The 22,979-nt window shown below is 37.0% G+C and overlaps 1 protein-coding gene across 1 annotated transcript in view; it reads left to right on the top strand.

Moving 5' to 3' along the window:
- Nucleotides 1–22,979, top strand: part of mkxa (mohawk homeobox a) — a 29,664-nt gene that overhangs the window by 4,505 nt on the left and 2,180 nt on the right. Inside the window, exons 4-6 of the mRNA XM_039661323.2 lie at nucleotides 647–800; nucleotides 5,637–5,966; nucleotides 22,699–22,732. Coding sequence (XP_039517257.1) covers nucleotides 647–800; nucleotides 5,637–5,966; nucleotides 22,699–22,732 — 518 coding nt within the window. The remainder of the gene's footprint in view (nucleotides 1–646; nucleotides 801–5,636; nucleotides 5,967–22,698; nucleotides 22,733–22,979) is intronic.

Genomic DNA, 22,979 nt, shown 5'->3' with positions numbered 1-22,979 from the left:
TTGCTCGCATTCAGCGGGAAGGGCCCCAGCATCGGCCCCGATCGTATGATACCTCAATGCTTTCTCCAAAAACTACTGGCCTCCATTGACCTAAAAGGGAAATTATGGCTGTTGGCCTTTGAGAACTTTATATAAAGCAGAGTTCAGGAAACTCAGGGCTCAAATACATTTTTTTTAAAGAAGTGCCCCAGCACAATGGCTGTCATAAGTGGCTTGAAGTGTATCGGGCATGAAAAGTTTTCCTAGTATAACATCTAATGGTCTCTGTGAAATGGAGAAGGCTGGGGCGAATGTTTTTATTGCAAAAAGACAGACGTCGGGCAAAGGAAAAGGAGTATTATTAGGTGAGAGTGGCAGAAGCCAGAATAAGCACCCGGGTCTTCATCAATGTAACTTTAGTAATGTTACATTCACAGTGTTCCTAGGATATTTGCATGTGGCATCAGCCTATTGGTTTTCATGGTGTCCCAATAAACAATCCGGGTCTTTTAGACCAAACACGCACGTCTGTGTGTCAAATACTTATAGGCATACAGAGGAGAGAAAAACTGAATCAATAAAAAATAGGCCTACAGTTTAAATTTGTTTTTATTTATTGGTCAAACTTTCCTCAATACCATTTCAAAACCCTCCTTTTTTTCCACAGGTGTCTAACTGGTTTGCAAATGCTCGACGGCGGCTGAAGAACACAGTTAGGCAGCCTGATTTGAGTTGGGCTCTTAGGATCAAACTCTACAACAAATACGTCCAGGGCAACGCAGAAAGACTGAGCGTCAGCAGTGATGACTCCTGCTCTGATGGTACGACACACAGGCTCTATCATGACACAATCACATAAAACAATAGCCTAAAGATTCTAACACTGTATTTATCAAGAGACAGGGGTGTCAATGTGATGCTGAAACCAAGGATATTTAATATTTAACAGTGCAGAGGACCAAATATATAGATTAACAAGCCAAAAATGGCAAAACATTTATGGCACTTTAATGGTCTTAACCGCCGAAAGGGTTAGTTCACCCAAAAATGAAAATTAAGTCATTAATTACTCACCCTCATGAGGTTTCTATATCTCTAATCACTCACCCTATAAGTTTATCAAGCGACGAGAATACTTTTAAGTTTTTTTGTTTTTTGTCAATACAATGAAAGTCAATGGGGTCCAATGTTGTTTTTGACCTCACTGTCTTTCTTTGTATGGGCAACATTCTTCAAACATTTTGGTTGAACTCTCTTTTTTCTGAATGTAAAGTTAAAAATTAGTCATCGAAATATGCATATTAATTGACCACTAATAAGAAAATTGGGGGGAATATGTCATCACAAAGTTTTTTTGTGGTGGATATAGTGTTGAATCATACATACAGTTCAACCAAAAATCGATATTTTAACTGTATGGACAAAAACAATCACAAGTTCCTTCAATGATGATGGGATTTTTGAACTGTTCCTTTAAGAATGTGCATTTTTAGTCATGTACAGCATGTGCTGCTGAGATATTGCAATAAAGCCTGTGAATCACTGCATGAGTATATACACAAACACAATGTCCAAGCAAAACTGCTCTTTAAAACAAACAGGCACAAACAAATTCACCTATCCTGGTGCTAAATTTGATTGGTATGAAGTGTTGTGGTATAAGAAACTGCTTGGGGTTTCATTTAGCATGTAGCTGAAACAAACCAGACAGGATGCTTAAACGCAGATGTTTTATTACAGTCAGTGCAACACTCCAAACATTTTTATAGCATCGTATAGCAGCCGGGCCATAAATCAGGGTCGGTGTTCGTGTGTTCATCCTCTGTGTTTAAGTGAACCGGACAGACGCGTAGGCTTACAGACATGCACACTGTGATTAACACACCACAATGGGGCGTCAGGACTCAACCACAAACACTCACCCACAATCTTACACTTACATGCATAAACACAAAAACATCCTAGCTTACTATCTAAAGTTCTCTCGTTTTTCCTTCTCCTTTTTTTTCTTTAATTCACATGCTGAGGCGTTACAACTGCAGGGATGTTGCTGGCTCTCTGACAGACTGCATGTTTGTTGGCCGCATCGCTTAACATAAGCATCTGCACACAATTCAGTCATTCAGACATTCAGTCAGAACGCTTATCATCCCCCTGTGCTTAACAGTGGCCTCCAAACACACACACACTGTATTTGGTGCCTTGATTAGATGTTTTAGAGAAGGACACGCACTCTGTGGTTAGAAGAGGAATGCCCAGTCTTTGCCTCTCTCATCCTACAAAAAACGTCCTGCTTTTCTTACACTTGAATAGCATACAGCAGCCTGGCTTAACCTTTGTCCTCTAATTTCTTCATCTTCTGGTCAAATGTAAACTTTTCACATAGAATTTATGTGCTCAAATTGAACGGAAAATGATTGAGTTGACGCTTGAGGAATTTTATCAATTATTAGCAGTTCCATCAGGTATTTCAGTAAATATTTTGATGCGCTAAATCTTGTTGCTCAAAAATCCTTGGATGCAAACTTGGCTATTGAAATATTTCTAGAGGAAAATAAGTCTTGCTGTACTTATTTGAATTATCTCTTGGTCACGACACACATTGAGAAAAGCACAGAATTACAAACACATATAAAACCCAAAAGGTCAAAAGTAAAGAAATGAATCGAGAGTCATTTTTATATTTGACTTCTTATCTTCTGACATGTTTTCTGAGAGAACTGTCCCTTATATTATATAAAATGCATGTGTAGACTTGTATTTCTCTAATGTCTGGACTCCTTTATTAAGCGATTATGTAAATATATATATATACAGAAGTTCCATGCAATACATTGATATTAAATGCATTTTCGGAGAATTTATATTTCAAGTTTTGACTGCAAATGTCACGTCCATAACGCTGAAATTGCCCATATTAATAATAATGCCCATTCAAATAATAGGCTACTAATAGTAATTTAAAGATGTAGTAGCCTAGGATCTGGATGGTAAGGATAACTCTGGGAGTTGGAAAGGGGTGTATTGCGGTTCTGCCTTCTCACACAACGCGACACAGGGTCGTGGATCTGAGTATCGCGACTTCAGTTTCATATCGCGTATCGTAAAACATCTCCACTTAAAACACTATTGGTCTCAAATTTTTAAATAAAGTTAAAGTAATATGACTTTGCCTGAAAAAAAAAACCATCAGAAGATATTTTTTCACTTTAATCCTTTTAATTAGTTTCATACTAAATTATTTTGTTCACCTGTTTTGTTTGGTTAGCTCTGGTTGATGTCGCTGTACATAAAAGAATGTTGTGACGGTGGGTCGGTGTGGTATTATCCGGTTGCTCTTCTCGTCAACGATTGATGGAACGGGAGCCAATCAGGGCCCAATTAGATTTCAGCAGGGGCCAGGGCCCCTGTGGCCCCGCCTCTAGAACGGCCCTGGAACTATGATTATACAAGCGCATCTTGTAACATGGTACAAATTGTTTACTGTCGTTTAGAGGGAAAGTTTTGTTGCACAGACGTTTCATCAGGTCTGTCGTTCCCTTGTCTGAGCTCAGTAATTATGTGCTACACAGAAGATCTAAGCTGCAGACACACTCTTCACACGTTTGAGTCAAGATAGAGCCTTGCAGTGAAATCCTAGCTCACTTAGGAGGCATTCACTCACGCAATCCAAACCCTGTATCCTAGGAAATATTGCGTTTGTGTGAACTCCAGTGTGTTTACCTTTGTTTCCTGCATTATGGAATGGTTGTCAAGGTAGTAAGTGTGCACTAAAACAATCTTTAAAAAATGTTGACTTTAGGATGTGGAGTGAGTGATAGTGGCTCTAATATGCTGAAAAAAAATAGTGTATATTGGCCCGTGGACCTTCTCAAACGAGTAAATTAAAACCAAAAAAGAATCCACACACATAGTTTAAGATGAGCTTGCTAATTCAAAGGAATTTGAGAGTCCAAGATTATATAGATTTTACTCAAGACATCCATGTTTTAAAGAGATAGTTCACCCAAAAATAAAAATTCCTCATTTACTCACCTTCAAATTCATACATGTTTGTAACAATTTTAGGGTGAGTAAAAGATGACAGAAGTTTCATTTTAGGGTAAACTATCCCTTTAAAGTGTGCTTAAATGTGTCTCATCCCAAGTCGTCAAATAACTGACGTCTTGGGACGTCTTTTGACCATACATTAACATCCGCCTTTTTAGGGTACCCTTAAACGTCGGTTAGTTGACGATCCGGGGCGGTCATACAACTGACGCTTTACCTTTAACGTCAGTTAGGTGACGGGGTAGGTTTAGGTCTGGGGTAGGGTTAGGATCCGATAACGTCATCTAACCGACGTTTAAGAGTACCCTAAAAAGGCGGATGTTGACGTATGGTCAAAAGACGTCCCAAGACGTCAGTTATATGACGTCTTGGGATGAGACTGCGCTGGCTGAAAACCACAAGGACAAGTCAAGAGATAAATAAAAATGGTGGAACTGCGAATGATAAATGGTATTAACTTTTTTGTTATTGTTACATGAGGGGCAATGTCATCTGAGAGAAAACATTTTGGACCTTCCAACTGCTGTTGTGTTACAATCAGCATAAATGCCCCAAATAGTTAGTTATCTAAAATCAAAAATAAAATCAAAGGCATGTCTCATAAATCATCCAGTAATAAAACATAATATCTCTTATTTATGATCTTAAATGGATCACTGTCTGATGGGACTACAGGTGGCTGAGCAAATAATATGAGATGAATGATGGGGTGTTTTTTAAAGAATGATCAACTGAACGGAAAGATCAACTGAACACACTCTCTCCGAGGCTGAGATATCATATTGGAATGTCAAAAGGGTTTTGATGAGAAAGATGATACTTTTATTAGTTTTATTACCAAATAAATTGCTGAATAATTTTTTATGTGTTTTTTTATTTTATTTTTTTTTGTTTAATCTCACACCAACATTTTGAACGGTAGTGTAGGTTCCATTAATTTCAAGCATGTTTGCTCGTACTTTTTTGCACATTTTATGCACCTTTTAGTTTATATATAGATTTATCTGCCGACTTAATGACTCTAAAAATGAAATTATTGTGAGTTTAATAAATGTGAGGGTTAGTACTACAAGGTATCAGTCAAAGCTGTGGAGACACTGGTACTGGTGTATTCTGTGAGTCTATGTCACAAAATTGTATGGTTGTTGTAATGGATTGTATGGGTTGTGTTTTTGTTGTTGTTGTTGTTGTTTTTTTGTTTGTTTGTTTGTTTTTTCTCTTTCTTTTTTTAAAAATGGACTTTGAGTCTGTAATAAAGTTTTGATTGATTGATTGATTGATTATCACATGTATATTTGAAATATTCGTATTTTGCATACATTTATGTATTTTTCTTCTGAAAATCTAAATCTGAGAATAGATTTTTTATTTTTTGATACTTCATCTCAAATGAGGCCATTGAAGGCTCAAAGATCCAACCCTTCTCTGCCTCACCCTCTGTATAGCAGTAATCATTCTCTCAGCACCAAATTTGATCTTGATTAAATTAAAATGTGACCTTGTCTCTTCCTGCTGAGAAGGTGTAAAGGGCAGGACATCAAAATATTGACATTTTATGCCAATTGTCTTCCCCAATTTGTATTGACATATTTTCACGTATCATCCAGATGTTGACCCAGCAGCACGGGCCCAGGTCGGGGAGTTTCATAAGCCGATGTACCAGAGCGTCATCAAGAAGGAAGGTGGTGCCGTGGGGGCGGGTCTTCGAGCAGCTGCTGACGCATCATTGTCTGATGACTATGTGTCGCCACCCAAATACAAGAGCAGCCTGTTGCACCGTTACCTTAACGACTCGCTCCGTCACGTAATGGTGGCCAACGGCGTAATGGACGCTCGGAGGAGGAACCACTCAGGCTCTTTCAGCTCTAATGAGTATGATGAAGACCTGCTGTCACCATCTTCTTCAGAGGCAGAAGCCAACTTTATCTACAGGACTGGTGAGCTGCTGCCAGTCTTACATTCTTTCCATCTCTCTGTGTGTGTTTGTCTCTTGCTCTTTGAGAGGAAGAAGGGCATCTTGAAGCGGTTTCATCAGCCCAGTATCAGCTGTGTTTGAATCCATGAATGATTTGGGCTTCTTGTTCTGCAACAAGTAGAGTCACAGAGGGGTCATTTGTTTCTCTATTCTCTCTCACACATATAAATCATTTCATTTAAACTTGACATCTGTAAATATGGTTTTAATAGTATGAAAATACTAGTATGTTAAAAACATTGCAGTTCAATAGTTCAAAGAATCTGTGCTTTTGTATCAGGCTTTGTACTTTTGATAAAATGTTTTAGGTCATGCAAGTTTAGATTCGAACTTGCAAAGAAGTAGGACGTACTGTAGAGTAAACTTAGCTCATACTGGTTTAGTCTTCAGCCCATTAACTATCATTACTTCTTAAATCATTGTGACAGTTATTGTCTCTTCTCCATCTCATTACTTTTTTCAGTATTACACACATATTCAACACAGTTTTTTCTAACTGCAAAGAAATGAGAAGTCTTTAATCAAAAAAGCATTCATGAGGGTAGTTTTAGGAGTAGGTTTAGGGGATAGATTATATAGTTTGTAAAAAATCTTTGTCTATAGAAGTCTATAGTGTGTGTGTGTGTGTGCGTGCGTGTGTGCGTGTATAAACTCTCTTAGAGTCTGCAGTGTCTGAAAGGTCAAACTATGACCTGAAGAATTTCCTGAGGTCATTGCATATCTCAAAAAAAAAAAAAAATGAATGTCATACCATAGATCACTAAAGAAAGTGAAATTGTCTATTCAGTGGTTTCAGCTATTAAATTCTGAGGTTCTTAAAACAACCGATAAGATTAGAAATGTATATTTTTTACATTTGATATTTTCATTTCAAATGAGATTAAGTGGGTGATATGCAGTTTTTGGGGTCAGTAAGAAGTACTTAATAGATTTACTCAGCAAGAATGCATTAAATTGATCAAAAGTGACAGTTTCAGAAGATTTCTATTTTAAATAAATACTTTTCTTTTGAAATATTTATTCATTAAAGTTTCCACACAAATACTAAGCAGCACAGCTGTTTTCAAAATTGACTATAATAAGAAATGTAATGATGCTGAAAATTCAGTTTTGCCACCTCAAAAATAAATTATATTTTAAAATATAGACTATATAAAGAGAAACCATTATTTTAAACCATGCTGTATTTTTGATCAAATAAATGCAGAGCAAATGCAGAGACTTCTTTTCAAAACATTGTACAATCTTACCGACCCCAAATTTTTGTATGGTAGTGTATTATTTAGTTTGGAAAATAAACACCAAATAATAAGTAAGTAAATAATTAATTTGCCATTTTCTGTCAATTTCCTCTTTGCAGCTGCTTGACAATGGCTTTATTCGCTTTCACCTAACACAGGCTTTCTCATTTAACAAAAAAAGGCAAGCTCCACCATAGTTCAGGACTCTCTAACTCGTCTGTTTGAGGTCAGCGTTGGTTTGGAGTATCACGGCAGGGAGCATCTGCAGTCTCACAGTCTGTGTTTGCTCCCATGTGCTGTTTAAGTCCTCCAGGTGTTTGTGATGTTATCACAAATCTTTTGGACAATCCAAAATGACAAATACGCTTCAGGAGAGTTCTGGCAATTATTTAAGCCCTGTTCATCATCATCTGGAAGAATGTCAGCCCCTATTGATCATTCGTACTGTAGGAATTTATGTGAGATTCTGTGTCGGGACCAAAGTCTGTGAGCGCATGTATTCCCTCTCTTCTCCTCGATAAGGAACCACAGGGTTTCTTCGGGTCAGAACACTGCATTTTTGTCCTGACAGGATTCATAACTGATAACATTGTTTGCTCCTCACTTCTTATTGTTCACATCAAGCCTCTAGGATCTCGCCATGCAGTCTTTGTTTTACTTTGTTTCTCATTTTATTTATCCATTTCTTACTGACAAACATGGTTTGCATTATCTCGGAGAAGAGGAACAAAATGCTGGAATTCTCTTCAAACCCAAAAGCTGTTGCTAACTACCTTTTGGACCAGCGTTTAAACTCCCTGTGCGCTATGTGAAGTCGAGGTGCTTGTGTAGACACCTGCTGAGTGAGACAATGAGAAAGAGCTTTAGTTTGTTGTTTATTTAATCTTTAATCAGTTATTCTCTTAATGGATATTAATGAGGCTTTTATGGTAAATAGCATTTCCTGGCTAAGTACCCTGATGGCTTTGTCAAGTAGATGGTCTGTTTGTCGTTTTGTGCATGAGTATATGCCAGACGAACGGTTTAGAAGCAAAGGATCATACACGGCAACAATTGCGTAACCAGGAATAAGGGATCAATCAGAATGAAAAACAGCAATAAACGCTGATATAAACTGATATTGAATTTGTCATCCAATCTTATTACTGGAGAAAAGGGGTTTGCATAATTTCCTTCTAAGGTTTCTCTCTTTTATTCTCTGCTATTCGCTTTCCTTCCATTTTTTTTCTTTCTGCATTCCAAAAAATCTTCATACAAACATTCCTCAAGTTTCAGATTAATATGGCATAAGGTTGAAATTTTTTTTTTTTTTTTAAACAGATGTCTGTCTGTCTGTCTCTGTGTAAGCCAAGTAGCTAATGTTTTAGCCCAGACGTCTTTTAAACGGTGGATTCTGAGATGCCACTTTGGTTTAATGTAGCTTAATGGAACAAATTGGATCTAAAAGGAGCTCTCTCCTCCTTTCTATCACTCCTCAGCTCACTTGAAGTTTCAGAGATCAGACGTGGCAAAGGAGCTGTCGGGCCAGCTAAGCCTCAAACTCTCTGATGGAAAACTAAAGAGGCCATTGTGTAAGAAAAATACGAAATAAAGCGCAACAGGAACCCTGATGGGAGTTTCATTGAAAACAAGAAGCGAGAGAATTCCAGGGTGCATGCCAGGGATTTTATGTCAAATTGCACTTTAATGGGATATTTAATGGGAGGAATCTCACTCCGTGTTTTCCCTGCATGCGTGGTATTGGGTTTAGGGCCGTCCTGTATGATATTGATCAACATGCCGCACACTCAGAGCAGATGAGAGCTCGCAGTAAAGTGAGAGCATGCAGGAAAATATTTCTCAGAACGTTGTCTAGCGCTTTAGATGTATTTTCACATGTTGCATTGGGGCTGGTTGTGCAGGAATCTCATAAGCCACATACTGTAGAAAGAGCACTATTTACTCTAGAGCGATGCTATTTGTCCTCGTATTGCTTTCAACAGGGTCATTGTGATCCAGTTATTGTAACTTATGTGTCAGTAAAGGGGTTTATGAATATATTATATGCTTCAGTGAACAAACGAATGAGATGAAAGTGATATATTTCAATATTAAAAGGTTTCTTGTGCACCAAATTCGGCATATTAAAACGATTTTCTGAAGGATCTTGTGACACTAAAGCCTGGAGTAAGGCTGCTGAAAAATTCAGCTTTGCCATCACATAAATAAATTACATTTTAAAATTATTTTAAAGTTATTTTAAATAGTAATAATATTTCACAAAATTATGATTTTTGCATAAGAGACTTCTTTCAAAAACATTCAAATATCTTATAGACCCCAACATTTTGAATGGTGTGTCGTATTGAGGATATTAATGAGGATTTCTTCTAAATTAGATGATTATAGTAGTGTTTGAGCAATTTAACTAAATATACTTCTATAAATATATAGCAGAACTGCTCTGCCAATTGTTCCCCAAACCACTAAAGAAAAGCAACATAAAAAAAGTGATTGATTGATTGATTAACAAGTCAGTCAGCTTCCATCATACTGCATACAAGTATTGGGGTTTTGTCCAGAATAAACTGCAGTGTGGAACAGTCCTTTTGCCATTTATTCAAAGCTGGCAATGGGAGACAACTCTATGTTGATCATATGATAAAGTTCAGTTTTTATATTGTTAAGCATTCTCCTCCAATGCCCATATAAAAAGGAGAAATTCTTTATATTTTTGTGATCTGTAATAAGTCTGAAAAAATTCTGAAATTTTGCCAAAGAAAAAAGAACATTTATGGAATGGTTCTCTTTTTCCAATCAGTATTTTTGCTGTGCTTTAGTGTGTCAGCTGTGCGCTGTGGGAAGTATTTCTTCACAGAAACAAAAATGTCACCTGTGCTTTATGACATGAAAAGACCTTCTTTTTCAAGGTCAGTGAATATTAAACTGAGACAGGAGGCAGAAATATGTTAATCAAAAACAGAGAGGCTTGACAAGGCCACCGGGGCTCATAGGTGCCAGTCACTTATAAGAGTCCTGCAGACTCATTGGACTAAAGCCACTAAAAGAAAATACTTTAAAAGTCATTGTCCAAGAAAAGTACAATCATCAGAGCACATTTCAGGCCAGCCTCACTGCATTCAGAGGTACAGTAGGTGGCCAATTCCTCCAAGCCTAAACATGCAACCGAGTGGGAGCACGTAAATTCAGGCATTATTAATGTGCAGGGCCTGCTGTTCATCTGATGATTGACAGCCATGTGTGTGTACAGCTGGAAGCACGCAGTACACTTTTATTGCTGTTTTTGCAGTTGTACTACACATCTAACCACATACTGTAGACTACAAAAAAACATTGAGAGTCTGATGCCATTCAAAAGTTTGAAAGTCTCTCTTACTCTCAAAGGACGACAGGCTCTGGCTAACATACTGTATTTTAGTGTTGTTTGACAGAGACATACAGTGCTGGGGGAGGGATGTGTAATTTAGAGAAACAGCCTGGCATGGATATGTCATTTAAAGAGTACATGCCGAACTGTGGGATTTACAGTCGCTGACCACAGAGCAGCAGGACAATGACTGATCCAGCTCTACTGTGCACATCTTAAATGGCAGAAAACATCTTTATTTCATCTCTAACTTCAATACTGTAATACTGTAAGATTTAGTTATTTTAGTAAATATATAACACATTCTCATACATACACAATGAATTTCACGTGTACCAGATGTGGGCCGGATCTGGGCCAACGCTGTTGCTGTCTGGGATAACATTCCCTTGGCCTCTTTTTAATCCATATTAAAACTGTACGTTGAAATATATTTGAATTTATAAGGTAAATGATATATTTTAGGGCCTGTAACTGGTCACAGTTTCAAATAAAAATAAATTCATTTAATATAAGACTCCAGCATCCCCAAAAGGCCACAACCCTTAAGTTGGACAAGTAATATAATATAATATAATATAATATAATATAATATAATATAATATAATATAATATAATATAATATAATATAATATAATATAATATAATATAATATAATATTACTGTTTAATATAATATTACTGTTTAATATAATATAATATAACTGTTTTACATGTAATATGCAGAAGCAGAATAATAATAATGAGAAAATGTACAACTCAAATGTATATTGCACAATACTAAGAGAATCACTAGCTTTTTTGAAATAGTATTGTCATGGCTTCATATTTAATTAAAAAAATAAATAAATAAAAGTATAATAAATAATTCTGATAAATAATCATTATGAATATTATAAACATGTTAAATATAAAAACATTTTAATGTTTTTTATTAGTATTCTCAGTAGGTTTATAATATGAGTCTTGAAAAGCAAGTAAGTATCCACATTGTAGCATTAATAAATGTCTTATTTAGTTTGTATCCAGACACTGTTAGATACGTGTTGGTCCATCTATTATAATTTCGTTTTTGGAGCCATTTGCAAGTTAAATGATTAAGTTCAAAACTTTCCCCAAAAACTGAATTCTTAGTCTCTCGGCACCGCTCTCTGTGTATAAACTGTTGCTGAAGCTCAAGAGCAATATATCGTGATGAATTGCAAATAGTCCAAGCCACACTTAAAATGTGTGTGTGTGTGTGTGTGTGTGTGTGTGTGTGTGTGTGTGTGTGTGTGTGTGTGTGTGTGTGTGTGTGTGTGTGTGTGTGTGACTTGTGATGACTGTACAGAGGAGAGGTGTAAACAGACACACACTGCTCTGGCAGCTCTCATGTGAGAATAGATAGCAGACAGGAGGAAAGAAACAGTGAATGATGGGAGACTATTAGATGAGTGTGGAGAAACTAATGGCTATAAAATAAAAGACTCAGAAAGAGCATCAGAAAGAGTACAGCAGGGCCTGTGTGTTTTTGTCTAACTTGGAAAGTAAAGTTTTGTGTAAATGGGGAAAACAAAAAGAGGCAATTTCACAAGAATAGATTAACAGATGAAAATAGAAATGGGAGAATCAAAGAGCACACGATAAAGAGAGAGAATGTGCGTGTGAGCAAACCTTGAAGTTGAAGGAACATCATAGCAATTCATTTCACTATGTATTTTTTGGAACAAGTCTGCAATCATTATTTAGTTCAGAAAACACTTTCAAACATTGTTATGTTACACTCACTGTTTTTTTCCCTGAGGTTGCGGTCGAAAGCAATTCTGTTGTCATCTCTGGGCAGAATTAACTTGCAAAGAAACATGTAATACGAGATCAAAACAAGATTTTCCATTCGGCAAAATCATTTGCAATGATTCAAAAGTTGCTTGCTTTTAATTGCTTTTTTTCCATTTTGGAATGACACTAAAGCTGAAGCAAAACTGAATTTTATTGGAGCTGAAAAAGGTTTGTGATGGAGCCTTATCTACTTCTGATAACACTTTAGGCAAATGCTTTCAGCATGAGCCCGTCTCTCTATCCCTCTCTTCGTCTCTCTGTCTCTCTTCCTGAAATACGTCAGGATACAGATACCGTCTGTAATACCTCAGTGGAGTGCTATGTTCTCTCGCTGGCGTGTTTGAAGTCTGTTTGTGCGACTTTTATAGGGACTGATAGGGTGAGAGATCGGAATCAATCGTCCAGCCATTAGCAAATAGCGGATCCACACGTCCGTGTCCAGAACAGGAAGCCAGTGGTTGACCTCTTGTTAATGGTCAAGACTGGATTCCTCTGAGAGATGATGAAATATACCTGCCAACAAAAAGTCTTTTCTAGAGTGTTTCCTTGATCATGTACAGACCAGTGCCAGAAATGAACTGTTGTTAAGGGATAGTTCCCAATATATATATATATATATATATATATGTGTGTGTGTGTGTGTGTGTGTGTGTGTGTGTGTGTGTGTGTGTGTGTGTGTGTGTGTGTGTGTGTGTGTGTGTGTGTGTGTGTGTGTGTGTGTGTGTGTGTGTGTGTGTGTGTGTGTGTGTGTGTGTGTGTGTGTGTGTGTGTGTGTACCTATGTACCTATATTGGGGCATATCTACCTATGTTGGGGTGTTTTTCATAAAAAAAAAAATAACACATTACATCAACATTGAAAAACACATCACAACTCTGACATGAGACAGTAGAGAGAGTCTGTCTTCATAGAAAATATACAGTTATTTAATTCAGTGTTTGTGTAATTATAATATCTTGTACATCTGTGTTATACCTACTTTTATATTTTCATGTTAAATTGATTTCATAAATAGCTGTCCACATTAAAAAATTGATTAATTATAATATAAATGGATGGCGTTACACCTTAAAATCAATTCCAAGGGGCAAATATTTAAGGCCTTAAAGGGAACATGTTAACCAAAAATTTTAATTCTGTCATCGTTCTGTCATCATCACCCTCATGTCGTTCCAAATGACATTGTTTCTTCTTGGAACATAAAATAAGATTTTGACAAATGTCTTTGTCCATAAAATCAATTGTATGGACAAAGACAGTCAATGGTAAACAAAGTCAATGGTAAACAAAACCGTTTGATTTCCACAATATATATATATATATATATATCCCATTGGAATTGATTTTAAGGTGTAACGCCATCCATTTATATTATAATTAATCAATTTTTTAATGTGGACAGCTATTTATGAAATCAATTTAACATGAAAATATAAAAGTAGGTATAACACAGATGTACAAGATATTATAATTACACAAACACTGAATTAAATAACTGTATATTTTCTATGAAGACAGACTCTCTCTACTGTCTCATGTCAGAGTTGTGATGTGTTTTTCAATGTTGATGTAATTTGTTAATTTTTTTTTTTAAATGAAAAACACCCCAACATAGGTAGATATGCAACAGCATATTTGTTTAAGACAGTGAATATAAAAAATAATCAGACAGCTGCCGTGTCTGTAGCTTATTTTTGGTCTGGTTCTCAAGTGAGCACCCAGAGATGTTTGGTACTCAAACTGTAGGCAGCACACTTATCAAGCTGTAGACATCAATTTCACCATCTCCTCACTTTCCTATTTTCTCTCTAACATGGTGAATGATGATGATGATATTTATTTTATTTTATTTGCATTAATGACACAGACAACAGATGGACTTTTAGGCAGCTGTCACTTTAAGACCTGATGCACAGAACAAATATTCAAACACACTTATGTTTTTTTTCCTCAACTGTTCAATTATGACATTACCTAGAGAATACTTGCTGAGAAACAGGAATCAATTCAGTGTTCAAACGCTGTCTGAAACTCTCTCTCTCTCTGCGTGCATTCATCTTCGGATATATGCGCACAGACAACAGCATGCAAGTCCTGATTTTTGCCACCTCTTCAGTGTTAAAAATCATTTGAATGTGTAAATTGGCAAGGTAAAATGTGTACAAACAATAAACTTTCTCTCTATAATGAAATATAACCGTGGGGACTGGTTCGTACGGATCACCTGCGATCCGTTGCACCCCTAATAATTAATGAACACTTTTATCATCAGAGATGGAGAAAAATCCTACTCCAGTCAGTAAATGTGTCCCTGTCCCCAAAAATGTATGTACTCACAGACTGATCTCATGAAATGGTGTGTGTATGACACGCCAATTCGTACTTTTCCATTTTTGGCGTGCTATCAACACGCATAATGTTTACGAACGCTGATGACTTAACGTTACATTACATTATAAATATATGACCTACCCCAACCCCGTCCCTAAACCTACCCATCACTGGGGTTAATAACATTTATGAGTCTTCCTCTACCATCCTAGGGAAAAAAAAAATATCGCTCCCCAGATGTAGATGTATGTGTTTACGCAAAAGTCATGATGTCATGTTGTTACTCAAAAGCGCTTCCCGTCACGTTTTCTGCTGTGCATTTTTTTTTTATTCTTTACCACACATGCACACCAGTCCTGTACACCCCTACCTGTAACCCATCACTACATAGACCTAAAGTAGCCTATAATTAAATATAATGTTACATTACACAAAACAACAAAATAAGTTGACTACGGGATAATTTTGACCCTCCATTTGAAACATTTGTTAATTTCTGTTGCATTTTTGCCTATTTAATTTTTGATCCTGCGCAGACTGTTCTGTTTTTTTGGCTGGTAGAGTTTTTGTGGTGGTGATTTGTGTTTATTCTGACTGGTAAATACAAAATGAGGGCAAGATTTAAAACATTTCACACACTGTTGCTGAAGCAGCAAGTGCCTTTGGTGGCAGCTGCTTTATTTTGACCATTATCATACTGTTATTGTTTGTCATCTGCTGTGCAGACCCAAAGAAATCCTAAAAGTCTTAGGATGAGCTTTAACGGTTTATGATTGGCCATGTCCATGATTCTGAAATATGCTTTTCTGTCTGTCTCCCTCTCACCCTGTTTACCCCCATACAGTATTGCCACTGTTTGGTTGTTCTCTCTGCCCACCAGTCAAATTCACAGCCCAGAAAATGTCAACACCCTCAACTCAGTTTGATCCATCACAGATTAATGTGCTGTTATTCAAAGGCTCAGAGAAAAGGAAGTCCAACAGTGTCCAGACGGTTGTGTTTTTCACCAGGGAGAGTTTTTAAATATTACGAGAACATGTCATGTGCAAAGAATCACTATCAGTCTTCACTCTTCTGTTGGGCCTCATTGCTCTTCCAACCCAGAAATCATGGATATTTATAGTGCAGCGATTACTGATAAACGTGAATGGAATGGAGAGAATGGAAGAATAGAGTCAGTAATGGGGCTGCTGTTTAAAGACGGTCATTACAGAAAAAGAAACCTCAACCAAAAGTATGATCTGGGAAGGCAATGGGAAAACAAGAACCAAGACATTAGACTTAAAAAAAAAAAAATACTGAACGTCAGAGACGAGTTGAAGAGAGAAACAGAACAGAAATGATGATCACAGGAAACAGTCTGAAAAATGGAAGCAAACCAAAAGGCAAACTCAGACTGTTTGAGATGGATTTATCTATAGAGGGACCAGAAGAGACACGCTCAAAAGAGAGAGCGAGACAGAGGGATGGCATGTTGATTATTGCCATCCCGGACAGCTAGTGAGGGAAGAGCTGGCAGAGCTGAGGCGACACACGCCAGCTTCATCTTAACATCATTCACAGGCCTTCTATGACATTATTAAAGAACAACTTTCATTTTTCTCAAGCACACATTTGGCCGTTGTAAAAACGAGACACCAAGAACTTATGATGTCTGTCTGCTTTGGGCAGAACCAATTTTCCTCTCCTTTATTTTAAAGGCTGCGAAAGATGTGACTGCTATTTTATAAATCGGTAAAAACAGGCAGGGATTATGGTCATGGGTTTGGGAAAACAGCAAACTTTTCTGATTTCTCCCGGAATAAATGTGACAAATTCAAATTCATCGAAAGCCATTTTCTGATGTTCACTAATTTTGGCAAGTTATCTTATTGAATTCATAACCGCCTTTCTTTGTTCTACATGCCGGGATGTGTCTCAATGGCTGTAAAGCAGTACGTGCCACATTCAGTCACCAGAGTGACATTGATGTATTTTCCATTCTCGTCTGCGTGGCTCCGAAGCCAAAAAGCTATGACATCTTGCCCAGATTCCATTTGTCACTTCTCTTCATGCAGCTGATAGATGGACGATCAAAAGAACAAATGAATGTTTGGAGGTATAATTCCAGCCCAAGTCTGCTTTGACATGCCAACCATGATGCCATTCTGTCTCAGTTGTGATCACCCATTGAGAGTTTGCACAGACCATTCTGCAATAGTTTACACAATCGTCCACACCGCCAATGTCCATTCAACCATCCCTATAGAGTTGTCATACCATATTCTACTGTAAATATGAATGATTTAAAAGCTATTGATTTCAAGTTTTGTTCTTCTGGCAAACCTTTGCAATCCAGGGACAGAAAGATCAATGTGTTCTTTGTGTTAGACAATGAGAAGGCCACATTTATGACTTTCTTTCCTCTATGCAACACAAAAGTAGACATTTTAAAGAAAAAGGGGTCCGGTGTGGTTTTGGACCTCAATGACTTACATTATATGGATAAAAACAATATAAACACACTTCTTTTTCATTCCATACAGGAAAGTAATTCAAACAAGGTTTAAAATGACATGAGGATGAGTAAATAAATATCTAGTTCAGTCATGAAACTCTAGAGTACACAGGCTGATAAGTCCTTACATGCAATCACCAAGCAATCACATCTTTACTACTTAATATAGCCCAAGCCAATTTGCTCAACATTTAAATCGTATCGTTCAGTGTAAGCTGACCCTGCAGGATGTTTTCAGAGAAACCCTCCACTTCCACCAACTTCACCTGTTTAGATTTAAACAGGATTTATGTATGCCTAATCCCTATTCATGCAGCAGCAGAATATCTTACATCCTCATGGCAGTGTGTCTATTGGCAGACACGATCTATTGGCAGTAGCAAGCCCATACATGCTCTAACAATCCTAAATGCTTTATTATTGTCATATTCATTAACATTTTTAAACTATTCAACTATTAAACTATTCTACTCTACTATCACTTTAAGCATTTTTATATGTCTTGTTCATCAGTGTAATATTATGTACTATGTGTATGAGTGTTTATTTGTTTGAATTATTGAAAGCAATTGTTGGTTTGTGAAGTAGTGAGTAGTGAATAAAGACCATACATTTGTGGCAGATTTTTGCTGGTCTGATCTATCTGTACCTGGCAGAGATATAAAAGTCTTCTTTGTAGCACTTCTTTCTTTCTCTCTCGTCCTGTTCCCTGTGGTGATGGTAAGTGAACTGGGGATTTTCAACCCATCAGGCCTCTTTAGCAGCATTTTTTTTTTTAATATTAGACAAGTCGCCCGACTCACTAACAGAGCCATGTCAAAATTTAGGTCAGTAGCAAACACTGCAAAAAAGGAAAAATTAAACAATAATAATAAAAAAAAACACCAGAAAAATAGTAAAAACTAGCACAGTTTGATTTATAGAGGATTTATAATTTTTTTGGCATTGCCATTGTATTTAAAAAATCTGAGTTTTAGATGTTTTAGGCAGCAGCATTTGGAAACTGCAGTAGGTTCTCATCTAATTTAAGTGTCTTCCTGGGGGAGAAAGAGTGCAGTCACAATCTGCTTTCTAAAGAAGGCCGCTTGATACTGCATGCAAGCAGGCCCGGTTCTACGGGGGTGCTAGAATGTGCTAAGCATCCTCGAACGCAAGCAATAGCACCCTCAGTTGATACTGTAATACTATATCGGTGAAACAGATTTGTCAAATGCTCTAGTCTAGTGCATATTTGTGTTTGCTCCCTGGAGAACGTCAAATATATCCATTTTCGAAGTGTTTTTGCAGCGGTGGTGAGCAATGTAGCCAATCACTGGTTGGCGATTGTGTTTGATTGAAGTTTTGACATTTTGTAATGATTATAACGGAACTTTGTGAGATCAAGATGAACTGTGTTTGGTGATTGTAAAGGGAGCGGTCATGGCTTGCTTTTGAGCCTGTATACTGTATAAACCTATTGAATATACAGTGAATAAAACTATTGTTTTTCATGCTGCTAGCAGACCAACAACAAATTTCTTTCTGTAAAGTTTCGGAAGTGATACTGTAAAAAATAATCCTGTAAAAAAACGGTAAACTACTGGCAACTGTGGTTGCTAGAATCATACTGTAAAAATACGGTGTGTTACTGTTTTTGAAATTAACAACTAAATACCGTATTGTCAGCTAGACAGCTACAGTATAAAACTTTAATTTAACAGCTATATGCTTTGACACAAAAACAGTAACACACCGTATAGTTACGGTATTATGCTGGCAACCACAGCTGCAAGTAGTTTACAGTTTTTTTTACAGGATTATTTTTTACAGTGTATCTACTACATATAACTGCTGTATTCACTCTGCACGGGAAATAAGACATGTTAAAATTGTCTACCTTTACATTGCTTTAATGCATTGCTAAAATATTAATAGGAAAACATTTGTAGCACAATGTTTTTATATTCTATTCCAATTGTTAGTAAAAGTGATGCCTTGTAAATAAACTTAAATGTACCATGTGTACACTGCTATGGTGGAGCCATTGCTTAGGCTACATCTGCACTCAACCAGAGCACCCTTGGTAATTAAGAAGTGATTTGATTCTGGAACCAAAATGGTGTCTTGGTGGAGCTGATACACACACTGCTGCTGCAGAAGAAGTATGGACTTGCTACAGTATACTGGTGGAGCTGGGGGAAGTGGAGGACGATCAGCTTACTGTAAACACTGAACCAGACTATTTAAATGTTCAGCAAGCAATTGTTTTTTCAAGAGATTTTTCAAGGGTTTTTTAATCTTTTCTTACCTATTGTAACATTTATTCGCTTAAATCGGGCGGGATTTAATTTTGTCTATCGGGATTTGATCGTTGGATCATTGTGGTTTGCTATTGCTGTTATCTCATGTAAGTGACAGGTTGTCCCGCCCTCGTGCAAGTAAACACATCATCAGAAAAGAGATGCCTTTGTAGAGGGAAGTTATTTCGATTAAAGGTTACAAGGGTACATGCATTTAAAATAATGTTTACAGATTAATCGTTTATAATAAATACTTAAATATTCCATAAAATACAAGTGTGGGTATTTGCAGTTCTTTACAGTCGGTTGCGAAATCTGACTGGGTGTGGGGTAGGGTTATATAGGGGGTTAGTTTTGGCACACCCATAACTCCGACCTGCAGCTATGTCTGATTTCATGGTGACTTTCACAAAAAATGTTGTCCTTATTAAACCTCCTGTTACACCACCTAGTCATGTTTGACTTCAAAACTGAATTCTAATTCAGAAATGAAAAGCATTTATCATATAAGATCATTGCATACATAGTGTATTTCTATAATAATATAATTGCCATTTCTTTTCATTCTCCCAATTTTTTTTTCTACTAATTCTATCTTTTATATTCTAGTGGCTTGATATCTTTTTCTCCCTCTCATTCATTTCCTCTATTCCTGACCATCAGGATATTCATGTCATTTAGAAGATTAGATACCATTACCAGCCATGATTTAGGAGTGAGGAATGGGAGAAGGTTGTTGTCTTTAGTTGTTAGGCTAGTGGTCGTCAGTAGAAACCAATGGTACAACTGCCAAGAGAGTAAACTGAGCTACTGTCACTGCAGTAATAATGTCAGACAAAAACAGCAACTCTATCACACTATCTGAATGGTGTCCAAATCAAATTCATATTCAGTCCTGCAACTGGTATTTTTAGGAAACCAAACCCGAATTTTCACAGTAGCAGTTTCTATGCAGTCTGTATGGTTTGTATTTATCATTAAAGCATTGATAAATGAACTTGTCCGAGACAGAAGAGACAGTTACGAGACTGAGGAAAGAGCAAACTTGGAAGAGTTGAATACTGGGGGGGGAAACAGCATAATATTTTCAAGGTTTAATGGCATGTATAGCTAAGGACTGAATACCTGCGTTTGACAAAAAACAGATCTAGATTTGTTGTTTGTATCAAGTGCAGCAAATCAAAAGCCCTCGGAGAGCAAGAGCTTATCTAGAACAGATAACAGACAACCACAACAACCATATCCTGTACAGAAAGATACAGAAAGAGAAAACTGATACGAGGACAACATGTGCCTGACAAGACATCAGCTGAGCTCCTGATGACACAGATTTACATTCAAAGAATTAAAAAAGACATTCAATTTTGAGACAGTAACATTATGGGAAAATTCAGGAAGATATTGACAGAAATCTAACTCAGACTGGATGAATTAAGGCAAGATTTCCCAGCGGAGGATCTCTAATCGTTCCATCTTCTCATGAACTACTTGTTTCGCAATCACACACTCTGGTTCGGTTAATTAAACCCCAAACACATCTGTGAGTATCGAGAGGGGAAGCACACAGTTATTCTGACTAACACGCTCATTCTCAGCCGTGTAAAACTATTACTGAACATGCGGAGCACAACAGGATATTTCCCACTCAGCCTCACGCCAGCCTCAGGCACTACTGGCCCGCTGCTGGCCATTCCTCAACACCCAGTTGCCATTCAGCGCACATGTGAATAGTTTTTGAGGAAAAACAAGTTTAACACCGACTCAGACGAGCCGTTGGGGATGATTAGGTGCTGTTTGGCCCTGCAGGTGTCCGGGCAGCACTCCAATGTCCGTTCCGGATCCAAGGGGTGTGCGTGAGCACAGGGTTTGGGATGGGATGAGATGAACGTATAAGAAGCGCTTCCTCAGGGGAGAGAACTGAGATATCCGGACTAAAGGCATGAGGTTTGACTCAAAACGAAACCCTGGATCTAGATTTAGAGAATTCAGCGCCTGTAAAACTCATCCTAGATGAAAGTGTGGGACATGTTAAACCATAACTGTCATGTCCAGTAACATATCTTTTACAAGATTGCAGGATTAGGTGAGCACTAAGAGGGAAAAAAAGGTGTAAAGTACTTCAATACTACACTTATTATTTTGATCAGATTTTACTTGCAATTCAAGACTAACAGCCTTATGATTTATTTTTGATTTTATATTGAATGTTGAATTGATTTAATATTTAACAAAATCACTTGGATGCATCCGATTAATTTTGGGGATGAAAGGGTCAGAATGGATCACACAATACTTGATTAATATGTACGTAATGAAATGTACCACATTTTTCTTGCACAAAATGAGATACCCCTTAAAAATTATACAAACTTGCAATTCAGAGAAAAAGTAAGAATTGTGAAATATAAACTAGGAATTACAATAAATAAAGTGATTGTGTGTTATAAACTCACAATTATGAAAAAGTCCAAATTGCGAGATATCAACATACAATTCTTGGAAAAAACAGTCACAATTGTGAGGTGTTAACTTAAAATTGCAAGATTTAAAATTGGAATTGAGAGAAATAATGTCAGAATTGCGAGATAAATTAATTTTTTTTTTTCGTGGCAAAAACAGGCTTTTTCATACAAAAGTGTTAAAATGTCAGAGAAAAACAAACTAAGTATATAAATATTTTCCATATAATATTGTGGTTTTTGTCTGATGATCATATAAAAGCCAATTATTTACTATTCACATTCACGAACATAACGTTAAGAATAAGTCAGTTATAGATATGTTTCTGGTTATATACAGAAATGTATAATTTGTCAGTATAAACCCTTGTGTGTGTGTCTGTGGTAGAGGAACTGGTGATTACCATTAAGTAATTAGCCTTAAGTGTGTTGCTGACCTCTGCATTTAACAAATAGCACATTATTATTGTGCCAAGCATCTGGATATGGAAGATTCCACCATTCACAGAGTAAATAGAAAACAAGCCTCTACAGTCTCAGTCAGTGAAGCATCTCTCTCCATTCACAAGAGTAGCACATAAACAAGTCCTCCGAATGTTTACTTTCTGCCTTACTCTGACTTTGCCTGCTTGTCACATCTGTCAGTTTTAAGACACAGTGTTTTGTTATTGACACTGACTTTGTCCTGTGCTTGCATTTACAGAGACTTTGGAGCATGGATCAAATAAATTTGACAGGTGCGTATGACTGGAACTGACATGCACATGAAAGAAAGAAAAAAAATCAATAAGTGCCCTTAACATTATTTTAAGGCGCATTTACGCCATGCCGTAATTACCATATTTAAGAGATTCACCTCTTTGCCAAGCTCCTACTTGTACCACCTGACCGCTGCAGATTCATTGTAGGTGTTGATAGTGTTGCCATAAATACCCATAATTCCCAGTCCGAGGATGTGAACAGCTCAGAGTAGAATGTCAAGTG

The sequence above is a fragment of the Pimephales promelas genome, chromosome 17 (assembly GCF_988280905.1).
Source record: "Pimephales promelas chromosome 17, fPimPro1.hap1.1, whole genome shotgun sequence".
In the NCBI taxonomy this organism is placed as follows: domain Eukaryota; kingdom Metazoa; phylum Chordata; class Actinopteri; order Cypriniformes; family Leuciscidae; genus Pimephales; species Pimephales promelas.
Note: the sequence above shows the minus strand (reverse complement) of the source record. Positions and strands in the feature narration are given on the sequence as shown.